The 23910-nt window shown below is 28.4% G+C and overlaps 2 protein-coding genes across 3 annotated transcripts in view; both read right to left on the bottom strand.

Moving 5' to 3' along the window:
- Positions 1-8301: 8301 nt before the first annotated feature.
- On the bottom strand, positions 8302-12111 carry LOC101502019 (ubiquitin C-terminal hydrolase 22). Its single transcript, XM_004498734.4, has 3 exons — positions 11103-12111; positions 10437-10555; positions 8302-9973 (listed from the first exon to the last, which is right to left on the bottom strand). Exons 1-3 carry the CDS (start codon positions 11870-11872, stop codon positions 9195-9197), a joined length of 1668 nt encoding a protein of 555 aa, XP_004498791.1. The 5' UTR covers positions 11873-12111; the 3' UTR covers positions 8302-9194.
- A 6216-nt stretch (positions 12112-18327) lies between these two features.
- LOC101501282 (sister chromatid cohesion protein PDS5 homolog C) overlaps positions 18328-23910 on the bottom strand; it is a 10600-nt gene continuing 5017 nt past the window's right edge. The window contains exons 6-15 of one of the 2 annotated variants that reach the window (XM_004498731.4): positions 23766-23910; positions 23621-23668; positions 22645-23520; positions 22421-22528; positions 21993-22066; positions 20671-20722; positions 19852-19938; positions 19729-19772; positions 19395-19469; positions 18328-19320 (exon numbers count right to left, since the gene is read on the bottom strand). In XM_004498731.4, the coding sequence (XP_004498788.1) occupies positions 18606-19320; positions 19395-19469; positions 19729-19772; positions 19852-19938; positions 20671-20722; positions 21993-22066; positions 22421-22528; positions 22645-23520; positions 23621-23668; positions 23766-23910 (2224 nt within the window). In that variant the 3' untranslated portion in view covers positions 18328-18605. The remainder of the gene's footprint in view (positions 19321-19394; positions 19470-19728; positions 19773-19851; positions 19939-20670; positions 20723-21992; positions 22067-22420; positions 22529-22644; positions 23521-23620; positions 23669-23765) is intronic. The other variant, XM_004498732.4, reaches the window with a different exon arrangement.

Raw genomic sequence — 23910 nt, 5'->3', positions numbered from 1 at the left:
TATAAACAATATTTTAATTAAAAAGTTGTTGTATTAAGTTAAAAAAATTATCTAAATAAATTAAATTTTTAATTATTATTTTTTGTATATTTTATTTCAGAAGAAGTATTTAGTTATTTTTTTGGAATTTTAGTATGTATAAAAAAATTATAAATTATTAAAATTTAATTTGTATTTCTGATAATATTAAATAATTAATAATTAATAAAAATAATTTGATAAAATTATTATTCTTTTTATCTACCTCTGTTTTTAAATATAAGGTCTTTTGAGAAAAAAATTGTTCATTTTTTTACAATATTTTCTTTAAATGTTAATTATATTAATTACTTTTACTAAGCTACCAGTGATTCACTTCTGTTTACAATCACGATAATCATAGCCAGAAAACCTCCCACCATTCATTTCATTTTTCCTTCCACTCATTTTCAACCTCATTTTTTCTATCTTTTTTACTTCTTTCTTCTATTTTTTCATCTATTTTTTCTTTCATTTCGTCACTTTTTTCCTCTTTCTCTAAATCTTTCATTTCACTTTAATCATTTATTTTGAACTCAATTCTGAAACTACTTCAAGGTAAGATATTTTGAATTCAGTTTTTTTATTTTTTTTATTTTAAGATTAAATAAATTTTAAGTTATTGAAATTTTTCAAATTTCGTTTTTAACCCATGTAAAAAATAAATATTTTTTAGTTCCTACTGAATTATCATATAATCAGTTTTAGTTATTGCTTAAATGTCAACATATATTTTTAAATAATTTTATGCCGACATGTTTACAATATTATAAAATAATTATTATACATGAGATAATATGTTTTTAAATGATTTTATGTCGATATGTTTACAATATTATAAAATAATTATCATACATGAGATTATTATCACGCACGGGTAAAAAAAAATTAAAATAATTATCAACATGAGATTATTATCATGTACATGGATAAGTTATCATTCATGAGATTGAACTATCATACGCATAATGAGTTCTTACTACAAATTTTTTAAAATAATAGTTATACACGAGATAAATTGTCATTTATGATATTCAGTTATCATACAAGAGACAAATTGGCGTTTATTAGATTCAAATATCATACACAAGACAAGATTTTAATGATTAAAAATTAAAATATCATACACAATACAAATTGTCACAAATAAGATTAAATTGTCATAATTTTTTACTAATAAAAATTTCAAAATCACTAACATTTAAAATATAGATTTTCACTAATAAAAAAATTGTATCTTTCTATTTATTGGTTGAAAAAGTAATATACTTTTGTTTTGTCAGTATAAAATAGTTTTACACTCATATACACTTTACTCTATTTTATTGTATTGTCTTATTAAATAAAATAACTATCATACACTATACAAGTTCTCATTGGTAAAAATATTGAAAGTAACTTTCTTATACTAGACAATATTATCAATTAGTCAAAATTATGTTTTAATTTAATTTTTCTATAATTCTTCTATATTTCTAATTTAATATAGTTATGTTGGTATATGTGGAACAAAATGAACCACTGATTATAAAATTAAAGACATTAATATACACGAGACAAGATGAACCATAACCACATATATATTTCTTTATGATTTTTGCTATGATGAATTATTTTAAATTCAGGTCTTTATCGTTAATTGTATTTATTCTTTTTCCTTATTTATAAATTATAAGACTATGAATTAGTTGAAACCATCTCTTGATTCAATTTGTCTATAATTTCTTTATATTTTTTATTTAAAAATAGTTGAGTTGATATACACAAGGTAAATCATCAATGTTAAAATTATTGACTTTGATATGCTTATTATAATTCATTGACATTGGTATACATGAGATAAATTAAATTTTATATACTTCACTTTAGATTTGATAATTAATAGATAATAAAGAAAATTTTAGAGTCATATTTTACAAGTCTTTGTGGACCATCGCTTATCATTTTTCAAGCATATTTATAATTTTATAGGTTGATATACTATCTTTTTAATCCATTAGAAAAATAATGTTAGTTTGATATAAATCAACCATACAACTGTAAAATCGTGCAAACACACGGATATTGTACTAGTACTATAATAGAAATATTAATCAGTTATCCATCTTTTTAATTCTTATGATTTGGTCAATAAAATTATATATTTAAAGATAGATATAGAATAATATTTATTTAATTTATGTGAAAAAATATATTCACAATGATAAGAGGAATCACTATTTTTTTTGGTACAAGAGGGAATATTATTTATTCTCTATATTTCATAATATCTATCAGATTTAGGCACACAATTGTTTTAAAAATAATTTAGCTTAAAATTTTTAAAGTTTTTTTAATAGTTTTTTTTAATTTAAATTATGCAATCTAATTAATATATTTATTCAAGTTATTTTTTCTAGTTTATTTTGTATGATAACACAAATATAGATGTAGTTAATAAAAATAATTCAGTAAAATTATTAATATTTTCTAACATCATATATTATTTTATATAAAAGGAAGAAATATGAAGATATTTGTGTGTTGGAATGGATGCCATGCCAGTTGCCCGAAGACTTTGGTTTGTGAAATCTTCAAAAGCAAAACAAACTGTAAGTCAAATTGAAGACAGCTCTTGTAACCTTTTGCGATGACAACAAATTTCATTATTAAATTGGGAAATGTCTACTTCAACATCATTTTTTTTCTTCCTTAAAATAAAGACAATATATTTTCTTATTTATATTATGTATAGACACATATGTATAGACAAAATTATATTTTTTTAATTGTTTATTTTATTTAGTTAAGTTAAAGGATTAAAAATATAATTTTCATCCCTATATATAAGAGACATTATTTACTATATTGATCATTGATCTTACTACATAATAAAATTTAAAGAATGTTAAGCTCATTTAATAGAACGTCAAGTAGTTTATTTAATTGTGATATTTATTAATTAATAGACTATTATTTTTTAAAATATTAGTTATAAATATTTTTAATTGGGACAACAATTGATATAATATACTAAAATAAACTTTTAAAATATTACATTGACACATTACATCTTTATAAATTAAGATAACACTAACTTTATAATATAATGGGGTCCCTCTAGACTTCATTTATTTTTTATTTATTATTCTACTAATTATTTGTTTATATCTCTATAATTAAGAAACCAACAATAAAAAATGTAACTCCTATTATAAATTTAATTTAATTGTCACTTAATTTTTTATATAAATATATCATAATATTTTAACCACATAATGTAACAGACATAAATTACCACAAAATATATAAAAACACAATCTTCACATATTAAAAATCAATAATCAAATTTGTGTACAAACAATTTAATGAAAATTAAATTAAAATAAATAAAAAAATATTGAAACGCAATCATTTAAATTAGTAAGTCTTTTTCAAAAAAAAAACAGCAGCTTATATTTTTTTGAAAATTAAAAATATTAAGTTATACATTAAATATTTTTAAAGTAATATATAATTTATGTTCATTTTTCTCTTATGAGTGTTCGGATACATATTATATTTCTCTAATGCTAAAGAAACTATTTGTCTATATAAAATATTCATGAAAACAAAAACACTCATTTCAAAATATTAAACTTATAGATTTGATGAAAAATAAATTAAACCATAGTTTCAATTAACGAAAAAAATAATCAAAATCAAGTAGTGATATCTTATCATTTTCAACATTATTTCGTGTTTTTGTGGTAAAATATTACTTTGAGTTTGTTCATTATATCGGGTTTTTTATATAAATATCCCTTTTTTGAATTTTAAATACCAGATTGCCCTAGTTTGTAACAATAATACTAGATTGCCCTACTTTTTAGCCCCAGTTGCAGTCGCAACTTGGGGATGCGACTTCCTGAAGAAAAAAAAATTTATACTTCACTAGATGGTCGCATCCTGGGGATGCGACCCCTACTTGATTATGTTTTTTTTTGTTTGTTGAATTTTGTTATTATTTGATATATTATTGGATATATTATATTGGGTATATTATATTTATTATTATTAAATATTTTAAAAATAATTATAACATTAAAAAATACAAAATATTATTATAAATAATAAAAATAATTAATTTAATAATATTATATAACTTTTAATAATTATTATAATAATAATAATTTTAATAATAATAATAAAAAGAAAATTCTATTAATAAAATAAAAATACTTTTATTATTTAATATATTCAATAATGTATTTTAATATTATATATTCTTTGGTTGTTGAATTTTGTTATTGAGTATATGAGGAACACACGTACACCTATTTGTTTGTTTTATCAAACTAATATAACAACTTCCTCCGACAAATTAGTATAACAAAATTTCTCCTCTTTTTTGGCACATTATTATAACAAATTTCTCCTATTTTTCTTATCTAATAAACAAAAATTAATAAAAATAATAATAATAATGATAAAATATAAATTTGATGTATTTTTTAGGGTTTAGGGTTTATGAATCATTAAGTGTATCAATTTGAGAACTTTGAAAGAGATGATGTTGAGTAATGATGAATTCAATGGTCAAGATTTATTGACTGCGTGAAAGTGATAGAGACAAGATTGTGGATTATTTGCTGTAAAAAGAAACATAATAATTAAGAACATGATTAATGACATCATTTTATTTTCGACCTTGATAGTTCTGTCATTATATGCATTCTTTTTAGACTCAAATAATAGCAAAAATAACTAAATTTACACTAATTAAAAATATTTATTACCTTTTTTATGTAATAAAAAAATGTTTGAATTTCTTATACTGCCTTTTCTTTAATTTTCTATGTAAATTTATTTTATGACAACATCATTGATGGATGTTTTAGTAATGATAATATTAAAATATTGTAAGAGCAGTTTATTTTTGACTGAAATATTGTAAGAGCAGTTTATTTTTGACTGAAATATTGTAACATTGAGTAGAATGTGTCAATGTTATGGTTCAACAAACCTTGTATTTTTTATTCATATATACCAAAGCTGGCCTATATTATTCATAATTTTTGTTTATTAGATAAGAAAAATAAGAGGAATTTGTTATAATAATGTGCTAAAAACGAGGAGGAAGTTGTCATACTAATTTGCCAAAACGGATGAAGTTGTTATAATAATTTGATAAAACAAACAAATAGGTGTACGTTCCTCATATACCCAATAACAAAATTCAACAACCAAAGAATAAATAATATTAAAATACATTATTGAATATATTAAATAATAAAAGTATTTTTATTTTATTAATAGAATTTTCTTTTTATTATTATTATTAAAATTATTATTATTATTTTTATTATTATAATAATTATTAAAAGTTATATAATATTATTAAATTAATTATTTTTATTATTTATAATGATATTTTGTATTTTTTAATGTTATAATTATTTTTAAAATATTTAATAATAATAAATATAATATACCCTATATAATATACCCTATATAATATACCCAATAATAAAATAACAAAATTCAAAAAAAAAAAATGAAGCTAGTAGGAGGTCGCATCCTAGATGCCACCATCTAATGAGGTTGAAATTTTTTTTCTTCAGGAGGTCGCATCCCCAGGTTGCGATCTGCAACTGGGGCTAAAAAGTAGGGTATTTTGATATTATTTTTTGAAAGTGGGGCAATCTGGTATTAAAATTAAAAAAGAGGATATTTATATCAAAAACCCCATTATATCACTCTCTAAAAAGATAAGTAATTCAAAATATTTTTAAAATGAACACATGACATAACACTTCTAATTAAGAATTAGTTATGAAATGTTTAAGTGGAAATGAAACATGAAATATAAAATATAAGAAATAATAGTTCATTCAATTAGTCAAAAAAGAATAAAGAAATAATAGTACTCAAGATAAGTAAAACAAAAAAAAACAATGATCATATAAAAATCAATGCTTACAAATATATTTCAAATCAATACTTGCAAAATATATATTCTATTTTTAATAGGAAGAAAGTATTCTATAATGATTGAATGTTTAAAACAAAACAAAATGTATACATACAATCTCTCGTCTTTTTTAATAATATTTTTAGAGTAAAAATTACTCATATTTTATTTTAATATTTTTAAATGTGTATACAAACCATCACTCATATTTTTTAAAGTAAAAATCGCTCATTTTATTTTAAATCTTTCAATTGTTTCTACTCCAGTTATTCGTTTGTTATACGATCAATATTCTTATAAATTAAGAAGCTTATAAATATTTTAAAAAAAAAAATTATATCCATCATATTTTATAGGCTAAATTACATCTATGGTTCCTTAACTTAATTTCAGGTAACGTTTTAGTCCTTTATCTTTTTTTTTCCCGATTTAGTCCTTTATTCCTAAAAATATCAAATAAAGTATGAAAATATGAGTTTATTTGGAGATTTGCGTTACGAATTTGATGAAATTTGTATTATATTGAAGAATATAATTAATTTTATGAATTTTGATTGAATTTTTTTTTGAATTTTTGTATAAAAAAGGATATCATTGTTGAAATTTTAAAACATAAAATATCAAATTGTCACTTAAAATTAAAATAAAGGACCAAGTCGGAAAAAAAAAAGATAAAGAACTAAAACGTTATCTGAAATTAAGTTAAAGAACTACAAATGTAATTTAGCCTATTTTATACACTACAAATATCACCTTCAAATTTTTTTTTAATAAATTTTACATTAATTTTTTTTATAAATTACATATACGTAGCGCAGGAGTTATATCTGAGTAATACATTAAAACAAATATTCAAGTGACACATGGTTGTATCTCACATGTGATGAACATATTATGTCATCCGAACACACATGAATCATTATTAATAGCAACATTATACTAGTACTAAATGTATATTCTTTTTGATTTGGTTCTTTAATTTAATTTTAATTGATAATTTGATATTTTATGTTTTAAAATGTCAACAATGTTATTTTTTTTTTACAAAAATTCATCAAAATTTTCGAACAAAACCCATAAAATTAATAATCATCTTCAATATAATACAAATTTCATCAAATGTATAACTCAAATATTCAAATAAACTCATATTTTCATCTTAAACAACATCAAATTCATCAAATAAAAAATGAAAATATGAGCTTATTTAAAAATTTAAGTTATAAATTTAATGAAATTTACATTATATTGAAGATGATAATTAATTTTATGGGTTTTGTTTGAAAATTTTGATAAATTTTTTGAATTTTTGTAAAAAAAAAAGTAACACTGTTGACATTTTAAAACATAAAATATCAAATTGTCAATTAAAATTAAATTAAAGAACCAAATCAAAAAGAATATATATATATATATATATATATATATATATATATATATAGCATCTAGTATTAGTATAATGTTGCTATTAATAATGGTTCATGTGTGTTCGGTTGTAAAAAAAAATAATAACATTATTGATATTTTAAAACATAAAAGATCAAATTGTCACTTAAAATCAAAATAAATGACCAAATCGAGAAGAAAAAATATATAAAGACTAAAATGTTAACTGAAATTAAGTTAAAGAACCACGAGTATTATTTAACCTAAAATTATGACTCAGGGGCAAAGTAGACCAATATATAATTTTATTGAATTGTTTGTGATTGGATTTTACTTAGACAATCACATAATAAATAAGTGTACATAACAAGATTTACATATTCATGACTAATTGAGAGTTGTATGTGTTTATGATTACAAGAAAAGTTGATATCTTAAAAGATTGATTTTTCATGACTTGAGTAGTGAAGATTTTTTCATGTTTAATTATGATTTGAATAAAGATTAATTTATGTTTAATCTATCAACGGCATAGTTCTAAATTTGAACTCAAGTCATAACATGTATGAGTGAAATATTCTGAAATTTGATCAATCAAATTTAGGGTCCGAGAAAAGACAGATCTAAGTTTTCCTAACTATATAAATGGTGAAGTTTTCATAAATATAACAAAATGTGACGACTCATCAATTATTTATTGAACATAATTAACCGCAATTTTAATTTTTTAAAATACTTATTAACTCCAGTTTTTGTTCAAATATACTTCTAAAAATCATTAATTAATGATATTTAAAATAATGGTTAATTGTGTTCAGAAATTAGTTAAAATTCCGATATTTTGTTATATTCATTGTTCATGAACTTTATATTTGAACTGCATAAATATTGTCAAACTTTATTGTCAAAATAACACAATTCTTGTAAAAATGGAGTACAGCTCATATTGAGGGGGCACAGGAAAATGATAAAGTAAGATATCTTTTATGAAATAATCCATTTGAATCACTATTTCCTTCACTTTTGAATGTCTAGAAGTGTAAACTATAAGCATACTATTATCAATAACCTAATTTCTTTAACTTCAATATAACATATAAATCAAATAGCTGCAGCAAGCAACAACAACAACAGTATTTTTCACACAACCAACCATACCTTTAAGTTAGATCCATACTATTCCTCACACATCACCTTTAAATGAACAAACATGTCTTTAACAATACCCTTGCTTATTGTTCCCCAATGAAGCAACCTCCTTCACAATTCCACACTCTCAAGGTAAAAGGAAGACATGATACAAAAATTTTGGGCACAGGGTCAAGAGTAATACAAGGTCCTTCACACAAAAATTAGAAACAACCATCCACAACATAACCCTTTTTGGCCCTTCATTTTTCTTCATTTTTTTTCCATGTACTTCCCTTAGTGGAGGCAAAAGTGTAACATTGGTTGTTGAACAAGAACAACTCTTATTATCATCATTGTTAAAATGAGAGTTATGTACATGACTAACATGCAATTAAAGAATTGGATTAAGCATAATTAGGGAGTTGTAGAAGAGTTTATGTTGCTTTCTTCTGGCTCATTGATCTTTGTTTCAATATGGTTGACAAATCCACATGCATATATTCAATTTAAGGTCAAGTTAGCAACCTCGCTATTCATTTCGATATCCACCTTGTAGCGGTTCAAAGTTTCAATACGCATAGTGTAAATCAGTCTTGTCAACTTCAAACTCTGATTCTCCAAAGTCATGCGAGAATCAAAGAGAAAGTGTTCTCTTACCGTGTTTGAATTCGCCTTAAGTGCTCTCTTCCATTTGATGCCATTTACTACTCTATTTAATATCCTCTCTCTAGCAACAGCCAGCAATAGGAATAAATAACTCTCTTTCAGCCGAATTCGGAGGGTGACTCGGATCTTCATTTGCTTTATTGTACAAAGTCTTTTGCACATAGAAGATCATATAACATTGTGAAGCTCTGACTGTTGCCTCATCAACCTCCGTTATCCAAGCATCTTCGCATCTGTACCATTGCTTCCTTAATCGTACAAACAAAACATAATGGCCAGACTCGAGCGTTCCTGAATGTGTCACCACTGCAAAAATCTCGAACTTGGAAAACATATCTGATTCATCGTCGCCTTCAAAAGCAAACATCCTATTTCCATATCTGGCTCTAAGGATAGAGGAGGACAAATATGGAGTCATGTCCAAGGAGAATGGAAATTGTAGGTATCGATCAATCTTTCTTGACAACTTCTTCACAAAAGAATGCTCAAAACGTTTTACGTGCAAAGTAAGTACCAAAGGGAGCTTTCTAATAGACATTTGTTTCAATGAGTTCTGCTTTTCCTTACAATTTTGGCAGTAAAGTTTCTGGTCCGGCCCCAATTTCTCCGGCCGAGTGAACAAATCCAAACAACCCAAAAGTGTGGACATGCTTTCGTTCTCGTTCGGTTTGGCATGTTTTTTACCCTTTTCTGTCAAAGAGATATTGATGTCTAGGTTAAGTGAAATGTCCAAAAAAGGGTCATAGGTTGTTGAGGTGAATCCACAAGCTATACAGGTAACGTCTGATCTCAGTAGTCCATAGAACACTCTATGAGCAATGCAGTGACACTCTCCATTACCTGTACAAAGCAATAATTATGCATCATGTCTTCGAGTAAAACGCAACTACCGAGAAATTTGACAACACCAATTCTTGTTAGACAGTTCTTTATTTTTCATATAAAAGACATATCCACAATGTTTCTGAGAAACCAAAATAGTTTGGATCCAAATTGCTTAACATTTCCATCGGACTAAACGTTAGTTTTTTTCAAGATAGACAAATGTTAATTGCTAGTATGTTATGTTTGTAATCAGGGTTTGAATCCTGCACCTCCTTCTCAAACTCTTTCGGGTGTCTCCTCAGCTCAACCACTTGAACTACACCTTGGAGATAGACTAAATCTAAGTTGCATCATTATGTTTTTTTTTATATGGTTAAACATTTTGTAAACAACTACAATTATAGCATACACGGTCATACAGTACATATGAAACTACAAAATTGCAGGAAAATAAAAACAAGTCTCAGCTTCTAAATACCTTTGTTTCCGTTCCTTGGTTTGCCCTCTTTTTCATGGATTGCGTCTAACAATGAAATGAAAAACTCGTGAGCATCCTGCTGCTCGTAACTCGCTAAATTAGCCGAATGCTGCCACCAGCTTGAAACAAAAAGAAAAAGTTTCACCATTTAAAAGAAACAGGAATTTGAGGACCAAAGCAACATAACAGGTCCATATCCAAAGTCATAAAAAATTTGGGTATCAATTGAAGTTGCTCCAGCTAACTCACAACTAGATTCATATAAACAAATCATCGGCTTCAAACTAATCATGAAAAGCATCAAACTAGAACTGACAACAAATGTGCTTTGTCACAGAAATCTCCACCGGCGATCATGCTACATTTGTCACTTCAATCATACCAAAAGACTTATTTTCATGATAACCGACCCGCTCATTGAAACCACAAATTTTCCTGTTTTCTATAATTATTCAAACCAATTCATCTCTAGCTGGTTGAATATTAATAAGAACACTCAAAATTAAGTAAATTCATAAATGAAGCAATTTCTCTTATCATGAGCATTTAAAAGCACCACAAAACAAAGGCATACACAACTGAGGTAGATTAAATCCCTTTGATAAATATCAGCCACTATATTTCATGAGACAAAAAGCTATAATGACATAAAGAACAATGGCAGACCTGTAGAGAAACTGAGCAGGACTATACGGATTTCGATCACCCGAATACACAGCCGAAAAAACAGCATTGATATCACAAAGCAAACACAGCTGACCCGTAGTTCGTCTCGAACAATCTTCCAAACTATGTCCACCACTCAAGAAATAGTCCCTAAAAGGAGGTGCATGTAGCAATGCTTGCAACACAGAATTCATAAAACAAGTACTACCCAAATTGTTCAAACCCCTCAATCCCAAAGGATAACAAGATTTACCCCTAAGATCTTCGGTTGAAAACCTAAACTTATTAGATTTATTATGCAAATACAATCCAACCCCAGAAACCAATCTCCTTCTCTTGATCAATCTCTGACCAATACTCTCATTTCCAATAGCACCTTGTGGCAAAACCATTGAATGTTTAGCCATCACAACTTGATCAAAATCAGGATCATACAATTGATCACAACACAACCCACAAAAAAGTTCAGCCCTTTCAACATCCACAAACAAAGCATGACCAATTTCATTTTGTGCATGCAAAAGGGTATGATCCAAACAAGAGAATGAAGAACAAATCAAACAAAAAAAACACCTTTTTTCACACCCATTACAAAAACTGCATCTAGGTATTGTCAAATTAGGTTTTTTCAAACTAGTTTTCCCAATTGGAGAAGTAACAAGTAGTTTTTGAATAGCTTTGTAGCCATTGAAACCATGTTTGAGCTTGTAATCAGAAAGATGCTGACAAGGTTCTGGGTTTGTGTATGAACAAGGGTTTCTTTGAAACATAGTAATAACTATGAAATTTTTGTAACAAAAGGTTAATTTGAATGGTTAAAAAAACAAAGACAGAAGAATATAATTGTTTTGAAGAAACTTAAGTGATATTGTTGTCTTTTTGAATGATGTGTGATAAGATGAAAAAAGCAAGTTAACAAGGATTGAAAAGAGAAAGAAGTAGGCTTTCACTTTTTATTAGTTATTGGTTTTGATCATGATTCATAGATATAATATCAAAAGCTATGTAAAAAAAATTAAATAAAAAAACAAGCATGCTTCAATTAATAATAGATGTTTCTTTGCACCAAAAATTAATAATAAGACGTTGCTTGCTTTATCTGAGAAAAAATAATCAATCAATATACAAAGTCTCATACAAGACCCTCATAAAAATTGCCTGAATTTTCATTTTTCTATTAATAAAACTAAAAAGTAAAAAAAAAATTATTATTTATCCGACAAAATATTAATATTGATAGATCGATTTCAAATCTATGACATTACTAAGTTGAATATCATATTTCAAATTCGAACATAATTATATATGTGAGTTTAAGAAATTCACTAAGTAACGTTAAGTCAATAGCCTTCTTTTAGTTATTGAGTGATTGGTCGTGTTCCAATAATAATAATCATAATTTTGTTAAATAATAATAAGATTCAATTATAATTTAGTGTTTTTATTTTTGTTAATTCATATAATTAATCTCTCTATTTTTAAATTTGACAGTTTTTGTTGTCTCATATATTTTTTAATTAAAAATAATGATATGACATATTTTAAATGACGTAATATACAAATTTAATACGTAGAATCATATATAAACATTAATTATTTATATATTATTAATTAAATTACAAAAAATAATAATTTATAAATTAAAATTGAATTTTTATAAAAACTTATTGCAATTTTATATGTATTAATCATTCAATATCATATTTTATATCACAAATTTTTAATTAAATTTTTTTAAAAACATTGGTTTAATTATAAGTTTTTTTTTTTTTTTATAGATTCTCTCAACTTGAGATAATAATATAATTATGTATGATTTATTTGATATCAATTATTAATTTTTTTTCTCGTAGATTTCCTTTACTTCAGTTAAAATTATGTAAGGTGTGTCGGATATAAATACTCTTTCTGTTAATTTCAACTCTTACTAATTACAGATTATTTTTTTATGTACATGATTAAGTTACTGTAAATTTATGTAACTGTGGTATACTAAATAATATATATGATTTTACAATGTATTTTTCTATAACTTTTGTTATTTGATTCAAAAATAAACTTTTGAATTATTTGTTTTGTTAAGTTTTAATAAATATAGTGAATTATGTGAACTGTTTGATTAACAAAAAGATATATTGAAAGAATGTGCAATTAGAAATGAAATTGTAGAAGAATCTCATCTGAGTTGAATGATGGTTAGCAAAGTAGTTTCGTGTCATTGCTTCATAGTTTCTTGGTTCTAGTTATTATTTACTTGCGTCGTTCTAGTTACGTGTGTTTCCAAATGTAAGAAATTGCGGTGGAATTTTACAGACTTTAGTGGACGTGCCTTAGTACTATTTGCCTCAATTTTGTTTTTATTTTAAATCTACTAAAACACCACTTTTCTATCATCTCCATTTCTTTCTCTTTTTATTTATCACTCATCATGAGAGATAATACAGAAAAAGTAGTTAATATATTTTACAACTAAATAGATTTTACTATCATTAATTTTTTTTATAATTTATTTGTGTCTATTTCGATCCAAATAGACTATAAATAGATTAAAAAAAACAGAGATAATTTTATCTCATTTTATCTAACATTCAAAACTTAAATTTATTTAAATCAGTATAGTATAACATATACAAACATACAGTTCAACATGGTAAAAATAAAAATGATAAATTTACAATATATTTACATTTTAAATTAATAATATAAAATAATACAATACATACGAATAATGTAATAAAATCAAAGTGGTCGAAATATTCATGTCTTTAATAATATAACGTTAATTTAGTGATTAGTTGAATTAATAATTGATCTGTCAATCTAAAACAAACAAATACCGTAATAAGACGAAAAATCAAACAAACACGGCAATGAAACGATAAATAAAACAATGTAACTTTGAAACAACAAAATCACAAATAACAAATATAAAAAATATATAATTTATATAAAAATCCCTTATTTAAATTAAAAAATATCCAAAAACACCTCATATACGGTGAACCAAGAAAAAGAAAAATTTAAAGAAAAAGTGAAGTTATATTCCAAAAAAATCTTGCTATCTCTATAAAAACTGAGGTGTTAATAATAGACCCTCAATTTCATGGGGCGGCGGCTGTTACTGTGACCACAACAAAGGTGATCCTAATGGTATATTATTAAAGTCACTAAATTATATGATTTTTTTTTTAAAAAAGTCTGTACTTAGATTATGAACCCTATAACATTGAGCAATTTTTATAATAAAACTTATATATTGTTAAATTTGTATTTTTCATTTTTGAAAGTATCTTTTAACAAAACATAATATTCTGTTGGAAAAACATAGATAATTTTCACCAAAACAAAACAAAATATTCGATTAAAGCAAGTTTGCACGTATCCTAACTGCAGTTCCTTCCTAATAGTCTCTACTTTTTTGTTTTTTATTGTTTCGATTACTCTTTGAATTTGGAGCACTGCGGGACCGTTTGGCTACCCAAAATTGAGTACTAACACTCACAACTCAAAAATAGTAGGCTTAGTAGATTAGACAATGAATCTTCTAGAAGATCACCATAACAAAATCCTCAAAACCATATGAATTTTATGAACACTCACTTTCATCTCATTAGAGCATCTACGATGTAGTTAATTATCTTCACTTGACTGTTTAAATCAGACTCACATATACACAATATTTATTTATATTTTTTTTTAATATTAGAATCTAATAAATGCTCAATTATTCCAACTCATTACTCTTAATTTTTTTTCCTCTTTACACCACCTTTTATTTTGATCTTATCCAGTGGTGCACACATTGATGTTGTATCTGGATAAGTTATTTCATACAACTTGCTATTTAATGTCCTCCTTCTAGTAATATTAAGTGTTTTTCAAATTATATTCATCTCCGATGTAATGTCCAGCTCTGAATCATTTGTCAACTTTTCTTCCTCTTGATCACTATTTATGGTTAATTTCCTTCAATGTATATGAACAACATCTAATGAGATTGGAACACCCTCCAGCTTGTATCGTGCCAACTCACATGCACAAGGTAATCTATGAGTGTTTCTAAGTATACAACAACACGCAGCTTTGTCGTTACCGACATAGTTGACTCTCTTGTATACATGAACAATATCAGCTAAGACTTTCTTGGACACAACCCAAGTCAATTTCTCATAGAATTGATTGTTATGTATATGCTCTTTGCGATCCTTACTTATCTCAAATGAAGATTTTATCTTAATAATTTAGAACTTCAAAATGTCATTCATACCATTCCATGCATTACAGAAATCTCTTTTACTGTGTTCTAAAAATTTCTTCAATAACCAATGAGTAGACTCAACCCTAATATTCAAACATAAAAAATATTTGATATTATTTCAACAAAAATTCTATCATGCATGTTTAATCCTATATAAGTATAAATATAATACAAAATGCAAAGTTTTAATAACGTACCTATTAGTCGTAGTATCTCCTTGATGCAATACTCGATTGGTATATGCTTCAACAAATTTTTCCTTGTGAGGATTCAATCATGTGTCTCTGCAGAGTCAAAGAAAATAATATTATCGACACATGATTGCTCAAACATTTGCAAAAATTCCTCATACTCCTTTTCTTTATAACAATAAACAATTTTCCTTCACAACTCAAGAATGGATTCCTGCATATCTTTCTTTAATATATATTGTTTGCATTTGCCTCCAACATTTTTGTTAATATGAAGTTAACAAAGTAAATTTTTTGAAGATGGAAATACAATTTCAATTGCATTCATTAAAGCAAATTCTCTGTTAGTCACGATCACCTGAGGAAATGAGGTGTTTGAAACAAACAACTCTTTTAACTTCTCCAATACCAAACAAAAGTTTTATTGACACTCAGAATCCATATAAGCAAATGCAACGTTAAATGTCAACTCAGTTGACACCAACTATTTCAAACAATGGTAACCTATACTTGTTGGTTTTGTAGGTGTTATCCATGATCAATACAAGATGGAACATGTTCAACAAAGTTATGGAATCTGAGTGCGTCCAAAATATGTCTCTCACAACGTTGGAGTCTCCATGAGTTATACTCCAACAAGTATATTTCTCAGCTTCAAGTAACTTCAACAAATATTGCATATCAGTTTTACGTCCTTTCAAATTCTTCATGTATGTGTTTCGTTGTTGTAAATTTGATAGATATTAGTCACATTCTCCTTATCTCGATCTCTCAAAGATGACAAGATGTGTCTCGGTGCAACGTGATACTTTGTGAGCTCGTCAACATGTTTCTTATCTTCTTCCTTTAAGTGTCCCATAAATGCATTATTATCAAAAGTAGCCACTAACTCATGGTTGTGAAATCCACACATTAAATTAATAATCCATCATTTAGCATTTTTCAATGGTCTCGATCTAAGTTTAAACGGACAACCACACCTTTTAATTTAAGTACATGCGTTACTTTTATTTTACTTATATTTTCCACCATCACAACCAATTATTAATTTTGACTTCCTTCCTCTCTTTATGGTCTCTACGTCAAATTGAGTAATGATAACTGATACTCGATTTTGTCGACTGACCTCTTTTGACCATGATATGACAGCTTCTCGTGACTGAAAAATTTGATCAGTTGTAAATGATTCAGTCAAATCTATACATATTGATTGTGTTTTTTTATCCCTGTTTCAACAAAAAAAAAAAGTAACATACCAAAATTTTGAAATTTCCAGTTAAGTATAATAACTATCAGATTTGAAATTTCTAGTAAAATAAATGTAACTGCCAGAAATTTCATGACACAAATGTCTAATATTATAAATATTTTACCAAAAATTTGATGGCAAAATTTCCGGTAATATAATTATATTACCAAAAATTTAAAATACGAAATTTCTGATAATGAATATTATGTTCAACAAAGTTATGGAATCTGAGTGCGTCCAAAATATGTCTCTCACAACGTTGGAGTCTCCATGAGTTATACTCCAACAAGTATATTTCTCAGCTTCAAGTAACTTCAACAAATATTGCATATCAGTTTTACGTCCTTTCAAATTCTTCATGTATGTGTTTCGTTGTTGTAAATTTGATAGATATTAGTCACATTCTCCTTATCTCGATCTCTCAAAGATGACAAGATGTGTCTCGGTGCAACGTGATACTTTGTGAGCTCGTCAACATGTTTCTTATCTTCTTCCTTTAAGTGTCCCATAAATGCATTATTATCAAAAGTAGCCACTAACTCATGGTTGTGAAATCCACACATTAAATTAATAATCCATCATTTAGCATTTTTCAATGGTCTCGATCTAAGTTTAAACGGACAACCACACCTTTTAATTTAAGTACATGCGTTACTTTTATTTTACTTATATTTTCCACCATCACAACCAATTATTAATTTTGACTTCCTTCCTCTCTTTATGGTCTCTACGTCAAATTGAGTAATGATAACTGATACTCGATTTTGTCGACTGACCTCTTTTGACCATGATATGACAGCTTCTCGTGACTGAAAAATTTGATCAGTTGTAAATGATTCAGTCAAATCTATACATATTGATTGTGTTTTTTTATCCCTGTTTCAACAAAAAAAAAAAGTAACATACCAAAATTTTGAAATTTCCAGTTAAGTATAATAACTATCAGATTTGAAATTTCTAGTAAAATAAATGTAACTGCCAGAAATTTCATGACACAAATGTCTAATATTATAAATATTTTACCAAAAATTTGATGGCAAAATTTCCGGTAATATAATTATATTACCAAAAATTTAAAATACGAAATTTCTGATAATGAATATTTGTGTACAAAATTTTAATGGAAAAATTTTGCGTACCGAAAATTTAGTTGAAGAAATGAGATTTTAAAGTAATTTTTTTATTACCATTCAGTCAATTAAATTGCTAAAAATAATTTTAGATTTTTATTAATTTAAAGGTATAAAATTAATTGAAGGGTACAAAAGCCAACTTTCCTTCGGTGATCTCAAAAGTCTCCAAAAATACTTCTGAATTAATGAATCCTTTGAGAGCTTTTGAGAACATTTGAGGGAGAAAAAACCTTTTACAGTCCAATCCAGACTAAAATGTGGGCCAACTGGGCTGGCCCACTGAGCCGACCCATTTTGACACCTTTGGCTAATTCCCGCAGCTTTGTGCCATAACTGTGATAGCTTCAACAGTTTTGTACCATGCAACATACACTTTCAAGACAACTCAATCAGGTAGTTAAGTTTTAAACCTATCATTACCAGAAGTGCCAAAACATTCTCTAACAAGGTTTCTGACCGAACGTTTTCTTTTATCACCATCAAATAAAATCCGCCTATAATTGGGAGGGGGGAGGGGGCGAGAAAAATAGTACAAACGAGCCCACTAAACTAGCCTACACTTCTACAGAGACTGCTACAAATAATTAGAAGATTAACACACTTTTAAATAGATGACTACAGAAAGGGATATCCCAAATGTTGCTGAGCAAGTAGTAGAGTAGACATCCACTTCTAGTTTCTTCCACGTTTCTTTCCACTCTTGACCTCGCTTCCAGCCTTTGACGAACTTGGTGTCTTAACCTTCCTGTCTTCAACCTCGTTTGTTGAATCATCTGAGTTCTCATTCTCTGAATTCTCCGAATCTTCTGTCTTTGGCAAAACAAATTTCACCTTGCCAGTGCCATTAGTATTAGACTTCCCACTTTTGGTGGATTTTGTCTTGGAGGATAATGCAATCTTAGAAGTTCCTTGCTTGGATTTTCCAGTTTTCGGGGTTTCTTGCTTAGGCTTCTGCTTTGGTGTGTCAACGTCACCGTCTTTTGATTTCCTTATCTTGGAAGCATCTGTCTTCTTTGAATTGTTTTTGTGTGCAGAATCAATAGATTTACTACCACTTTTCAGAGGACGATCCTCAGACTTACCGCCAGTTTTACTGCCAGTTTTCAAGAGACGATCCTCAGATTTACCGCCAGTTTTCAAAAGACGATCCTCAGATTTACCACCACTTTTCAGAGGACGATCCTCAGATTTACCACCACTTTTCAGAAGACGATCCTCAGATTTACCACTACTTTTCAGAGGGCGATCCTCTGATTTACCACCAGTTTTTTGTGCAGCATCCTTAGATTTTCTACTAACTTCACCCTCAGACTTGCCAACAGTCTTGGACTTTTGGTTAGACTTCACGGATGGCCCCTTTGATTTACTTGATGTAGCTCCACCACTACTAGAAATCAAAGTAAAAAGTTGATACCTCAAAAGAAGAATAGAAAGTGACATTAATTCACAACTTTCACTAACCTTTTAGAAGAAGAATCCCTCTTTCCTTCCTTTTTTGATTCACCAGCATTTGTTTTCCCTTTCTTTTTGAGCGGCCTACATATAATCAAATAAACAAGTGAATTTGAATGCACAAACCCAAAAACTTAAAGCAAAAGCTCAGTTAGAAAACACAATCACCAAATGCAGCAACAAATTGGTTGTATCCGATTTAATCTTTTGAGAGGAAACAGAAATTCTAAACCAATATCCTACGCTGATAAATAAAATACAATCATCGATGCAAAATAATTTTACGATGATTTTTCTAACAATACAACATAAACAGCGTCTAAAATAAACAAAAACAACATACATATCATCAGAAGGATTGGGACTTGCTCGATGACTTCCTTCTTCCTGTTACAAGAAAAAATTGCATTATTATTATAGACATAGAAAAAGATTAACAAACGAAATTCAAGGAAGAGAAACCTACCCCATCTGGATCAGCAACAACTTCAATAATTTCCCATTTCTCCTCTTCAAAATTCAATATCTCCTCATCACCATCATCATACAAGACCTAAAATAGAGAGAGAACAGTCATAAGAGTATGAAAGCACAAATCATGAATTATATTATTTGACCATTTAAAAATAACATTATAAATAAGAAATGAAGGGCTTGTTTAGTTTGAACAGCAATCCGTGTTTCCATTTCTTAATTCATCTCTAATTGCCCAAAAAAACTTGTTTTCTCTGTATATTCAATAACAATTATGGGTCTGTTTTGGTTTAAAAGAACTTTTTTATTTCCATTTCTTGTAAGTATAAATTATAACAGAAAATGAAAAGTTGAAAAGAAAAAAAAAATCCCATTTTGTCTGTTTTCTAAAAATATTTTGAAAACAAGGGCATGTTTGGTCTACATTTTCATTTTATTAAAATGCCTCATTTTCACTTTATTTCATGTTTTCAAAGTATTGTCCAAGGAAACAGTGGATACAAAAAACTTGTTTTTCCATTACAAGAGTAGAAAACAAAAATCAGAGTGAATGAACCAATGAGTTGACATTGTTGTAAATATAACTAAATGTTTTCTGAAACCAATCAGACTCGTAGATTATTCTTTTGCAATTAAAAGTGAATACAACATGTGAAATAAAAAACATTTTCGCAAAGAAACAGAGCTATCTTGAATTTGCTACAATAGCAGAATTTGTACAATTACTTTGAACAGAAGTAGAAAAGTTTTACTGAGATAAATTGAAAGGGGATGCCAAGGTAAAGAGATGGTAATATAGCTCACAAATCACCTTGTGCTTCTTAATAGAAGAATCAAACGAATCAACAACACCTTCATAAAACCTGCAAAAGATTGTGTAGAGTATATATGACTATTTTACCATGGTGAACAGGTGAACCTCAAGATGGAATATGCATATCATACACTTAGATACCAAGAAGGAAAAAAAGCATGACCCCTAGTTTATTACTATGTAAAATATATCTCACCCAAGCACCACCACCATTTCATGAAAACAACATAGTTACAGTTTATTTAACAGAATATGGTGTAACTACAATTAGGATTTAGCAGCTTATATAAGTAGTAGTTAAAACAAGAGACAAACAAATTAACCCTAGAAATAAAATCTTTAACTCAAACCATGTCGACCAACCATAGTAGGTAGGTAGTCACAGATTGAGAATACAGGTAGCTAAACCAAAAACTACTATAGCAGGCATGAAGCAATTGTTACAACAAAGATAGCCTACAAAATTACAAATTAGATGCTCAGAACACTAATAGTACACAAAACTAAGGAGAATTATTATCAACACCCAAAAGCCATACTTAGCTAAAGGCAAAATCATCATTAATCCAGCCATAGCTTGGCCCAAAACGCCTGCAATAGCAGCTGAAGTGCAGAGGCAAAAACAGAACAGGCAGCTATGCCAAAGAAATGTGAGCCACAAGGAGCTTCCTAAAAGAGTGTAAAACAGGTGTCCGCTATTTAGTATTGCCAAAAGACGGGAGAACAACTGGGAGTCGGTCAAATCAGGTGGTACATACAACCCTATGTAACAGCAAACAACTGTAATGGGTCTGCACATTCTGACTGTGTTGTGTCAATTCAAACAGTGAGGTCGGTATGCACATGAAAGAATGGAGTAGTGCCTGATACCCAGAAATGAGCACTGGATGCAATGGGTCTAGGAGGCAAAAAATCTAGAGAGAGAAAAGTATGAGACATTGTGAGCAAAGAAGAGTTCTCGATTTAGGAGAGGATAGCAAATGCTTTGTTCACCCAATGTTACAAAACCTGAATGATTACCTAACCTCACATATCCCTATTCATTTATCTAACTAAGCACCTTTAACTGATTAACTTTTCCATCCCCTTCAGTCCTGACAGAAGTAAAATGATGATCTGAATGGCACACAAAGCAACTGTGATCTAGATTAGAAGTAAAAAGATAATCAACCATATATAGCAAGGAAACAACAGCCTGTTTCAACCCAGTATGCAACAAGTACAAATCCAATAGCATACAACACTCCCAGTCCCAGATCCTACATAACTAAAATAACCGATCACAGTATGTCACAAATGAAGAACCACCATGAACTTACATTTCATCATCTGGCCACCAAACCTTAACCCGTGTTCCAACAAGACTTTGATCATTTTTCTTGATATCAGACTCCTGAGACAATAGTCAGAAGATCAGCAATCAAACTGAGATGAAAAATAAAAACTGTGTAATTAACAAGAAATAGTGGGAAGCATTTTAGAACAACATAGGAAAATACAGATAGCATTTAAAAATAAGGAAGCCCACATGAATTTGCAACTAATTAATTCCTCTGCTATAATAAGGACATTGATCAGTATTATTTCAACAAACCAGCATCACATTAAAAAATAATATCAACACATATAATTATACTGCAAAAGTCCAGCACATAACCTACATAGCTACTAAAAGGACAGTTCCAAAGGACGATGCATAATGAAATTTTGTTATCAAAATTCTAAAATTACAGAGCAGGGTTCACACTTTTTCTTTTCCTGAAGTGCGTTTCCTCTTCAAATTTGTCTTAGGAGTCTCCTCTGGACGTTCATCTTTGGTTGTTTTCCTAGCTGACTTAAGTGAAGATGCCACTGCCTAAAACATTTACAAAATTAGTCAATAATTTATTTTTGGACAAAATCATATATCATGTTGCAGTGATATGAATAAATAATAGCAAAGAAATGTTCTAACAGCAAGCACAAAAGTACCTTATCCTCATCTTTAGAGGAAGATTTTGCTAGACCCTTTTCTAAGTTACCTTTCTCCTGTCCCTTCCTTTTCTTTTCCTCCGACTTCCGTGAGGATGACCCACCATCACCTTTTGTTCTTTCTTCTGCTTTTCCACTACCCTTTTTTACAGCATCAACAAAAGTAGTAATTTTCATGTCAGAGCTACGACCAAGTCCCTTTTTTGCTGATGGCTTTGTTGATTTTACTTCTGAATCACATGTTCCTTCAGACACCCTTTTTGAATTATCTTCTGCAGCCACTTCTTTCACAGAGATATCTTTCTTTTTTGTCCGTGCACGTTTCTTTGAGCGATTCTCATCATGATTGCTCTCGCTCGGTGAAGGAGAAACAACAGCATCAGATTCAATGTCACCTGCTTTAGTTGATGAAATCTTAACTTTAATCTCTTTGTCATTCTCTGAAGTTCCAGTAGCCTCCACAACATCCTCATTAAGAGAACTAGGAACTTCTTTGATGTGACTTTTAGAGTCATTTGTTTTCTCGGCTTCCTTCTCACTAACAGCACTTGAGTTCTTAGAAAGCTTTGCCGATTTTGAAGAGCTCGATTTCTTACCACCTTTCTTTGTACTTTGTTCCTTCTTTGTACTTTGTTCCGGCTTTTGTTCTTTATTGTCAACTTTTACAATGTCCAAATCATTACTCAACAAATTATTACCTTTTGACAGAACAGAAGAGTCAGCATCGTCTTGCTTCTTTAGGGATTTTGAATCTATTAAAGCATCATCTTCTCCAGCCTGTGCAATGCCATTGCTCATTACAGACTTGGGAGATCTGTCCTCAGCAGCATTATCTTGTTGAGGTGGTGTGGCTTCTTTTGTAATCTCGCTATCCACCTGATAAAGAAAAATTGACATCTTCCAGTGTCCCAAAGCTGGAGGGTAAAAAATAGAACAGCCAAATGAAAAACAAAACATATGGATAGAACAGACACACCTGTGCCGACTCCTCCACAGGCTCTTCTGCTGATTTGCAGTCATGTACCTGGACCAAAAACAAACGAAATCATAAGCTATTTCATGAAGAAAAATTGTCAAGCCAAAAGAATGAAATTCACCACATGATCACTAGTAGCACATACATCATTTAGCGCCAAGTTATCTGATGTATCTTTGCATACTGAGGCAAGAACATCACTATAATCATTCAAAGAAATACCCAAGGTATCCACAGCTTGCACTAGATACGGTTTAAGCCTTGCTGCACAACTTTGAAGAACTCTTTCC

The sequence above is a fragment of the Cicer arietinum genome, chromosome 4, assembly GCF_000331145.2.
Source record: "Cicer arietinum cultivar CDC Frontier isolate Library 1 chromosome 4, Cicar.CDCFrontier_v2.0, whole genome shotgun sequence".
Classification (NCBI taxonomy): Eukaryota; Viridiplantae; Streptophyta; class Magnoliopsida; order Fabales; family Fabaceae; genus Cicer; species Cicer arietinum.
The sequence above is the reverse complement of the archived record's forward strand: the minus strand, read 5'-3'. Positions and strand labels throughout refer to the sequence as shown.

Bases quoted from the DNA above. Each gene is read 5' to 3' on its own strand.
- LOC101502019 (XM_004498734.4), bottom strand. From the start codon at position 11,872: ATGTTTCAAAGAAACCCTTGTTCATACACAAACCCAGAACCTTGTCAG. The intron at 10,556-11,102 runs GTCTGCCATTGT...TTTTGTTTCAAG, and splicing joins CCTGCTCAGTTTCTCTACAG to CTGGTGGCAGCATTCGGCTA. The intron at 9,974-10,436 runs GTATTTAGAAGC...TGCTTTGTACAG, and splicing joins ACCAAGGAACGGAAACAAAG to GTAATGGAGAGTGTCACTGC.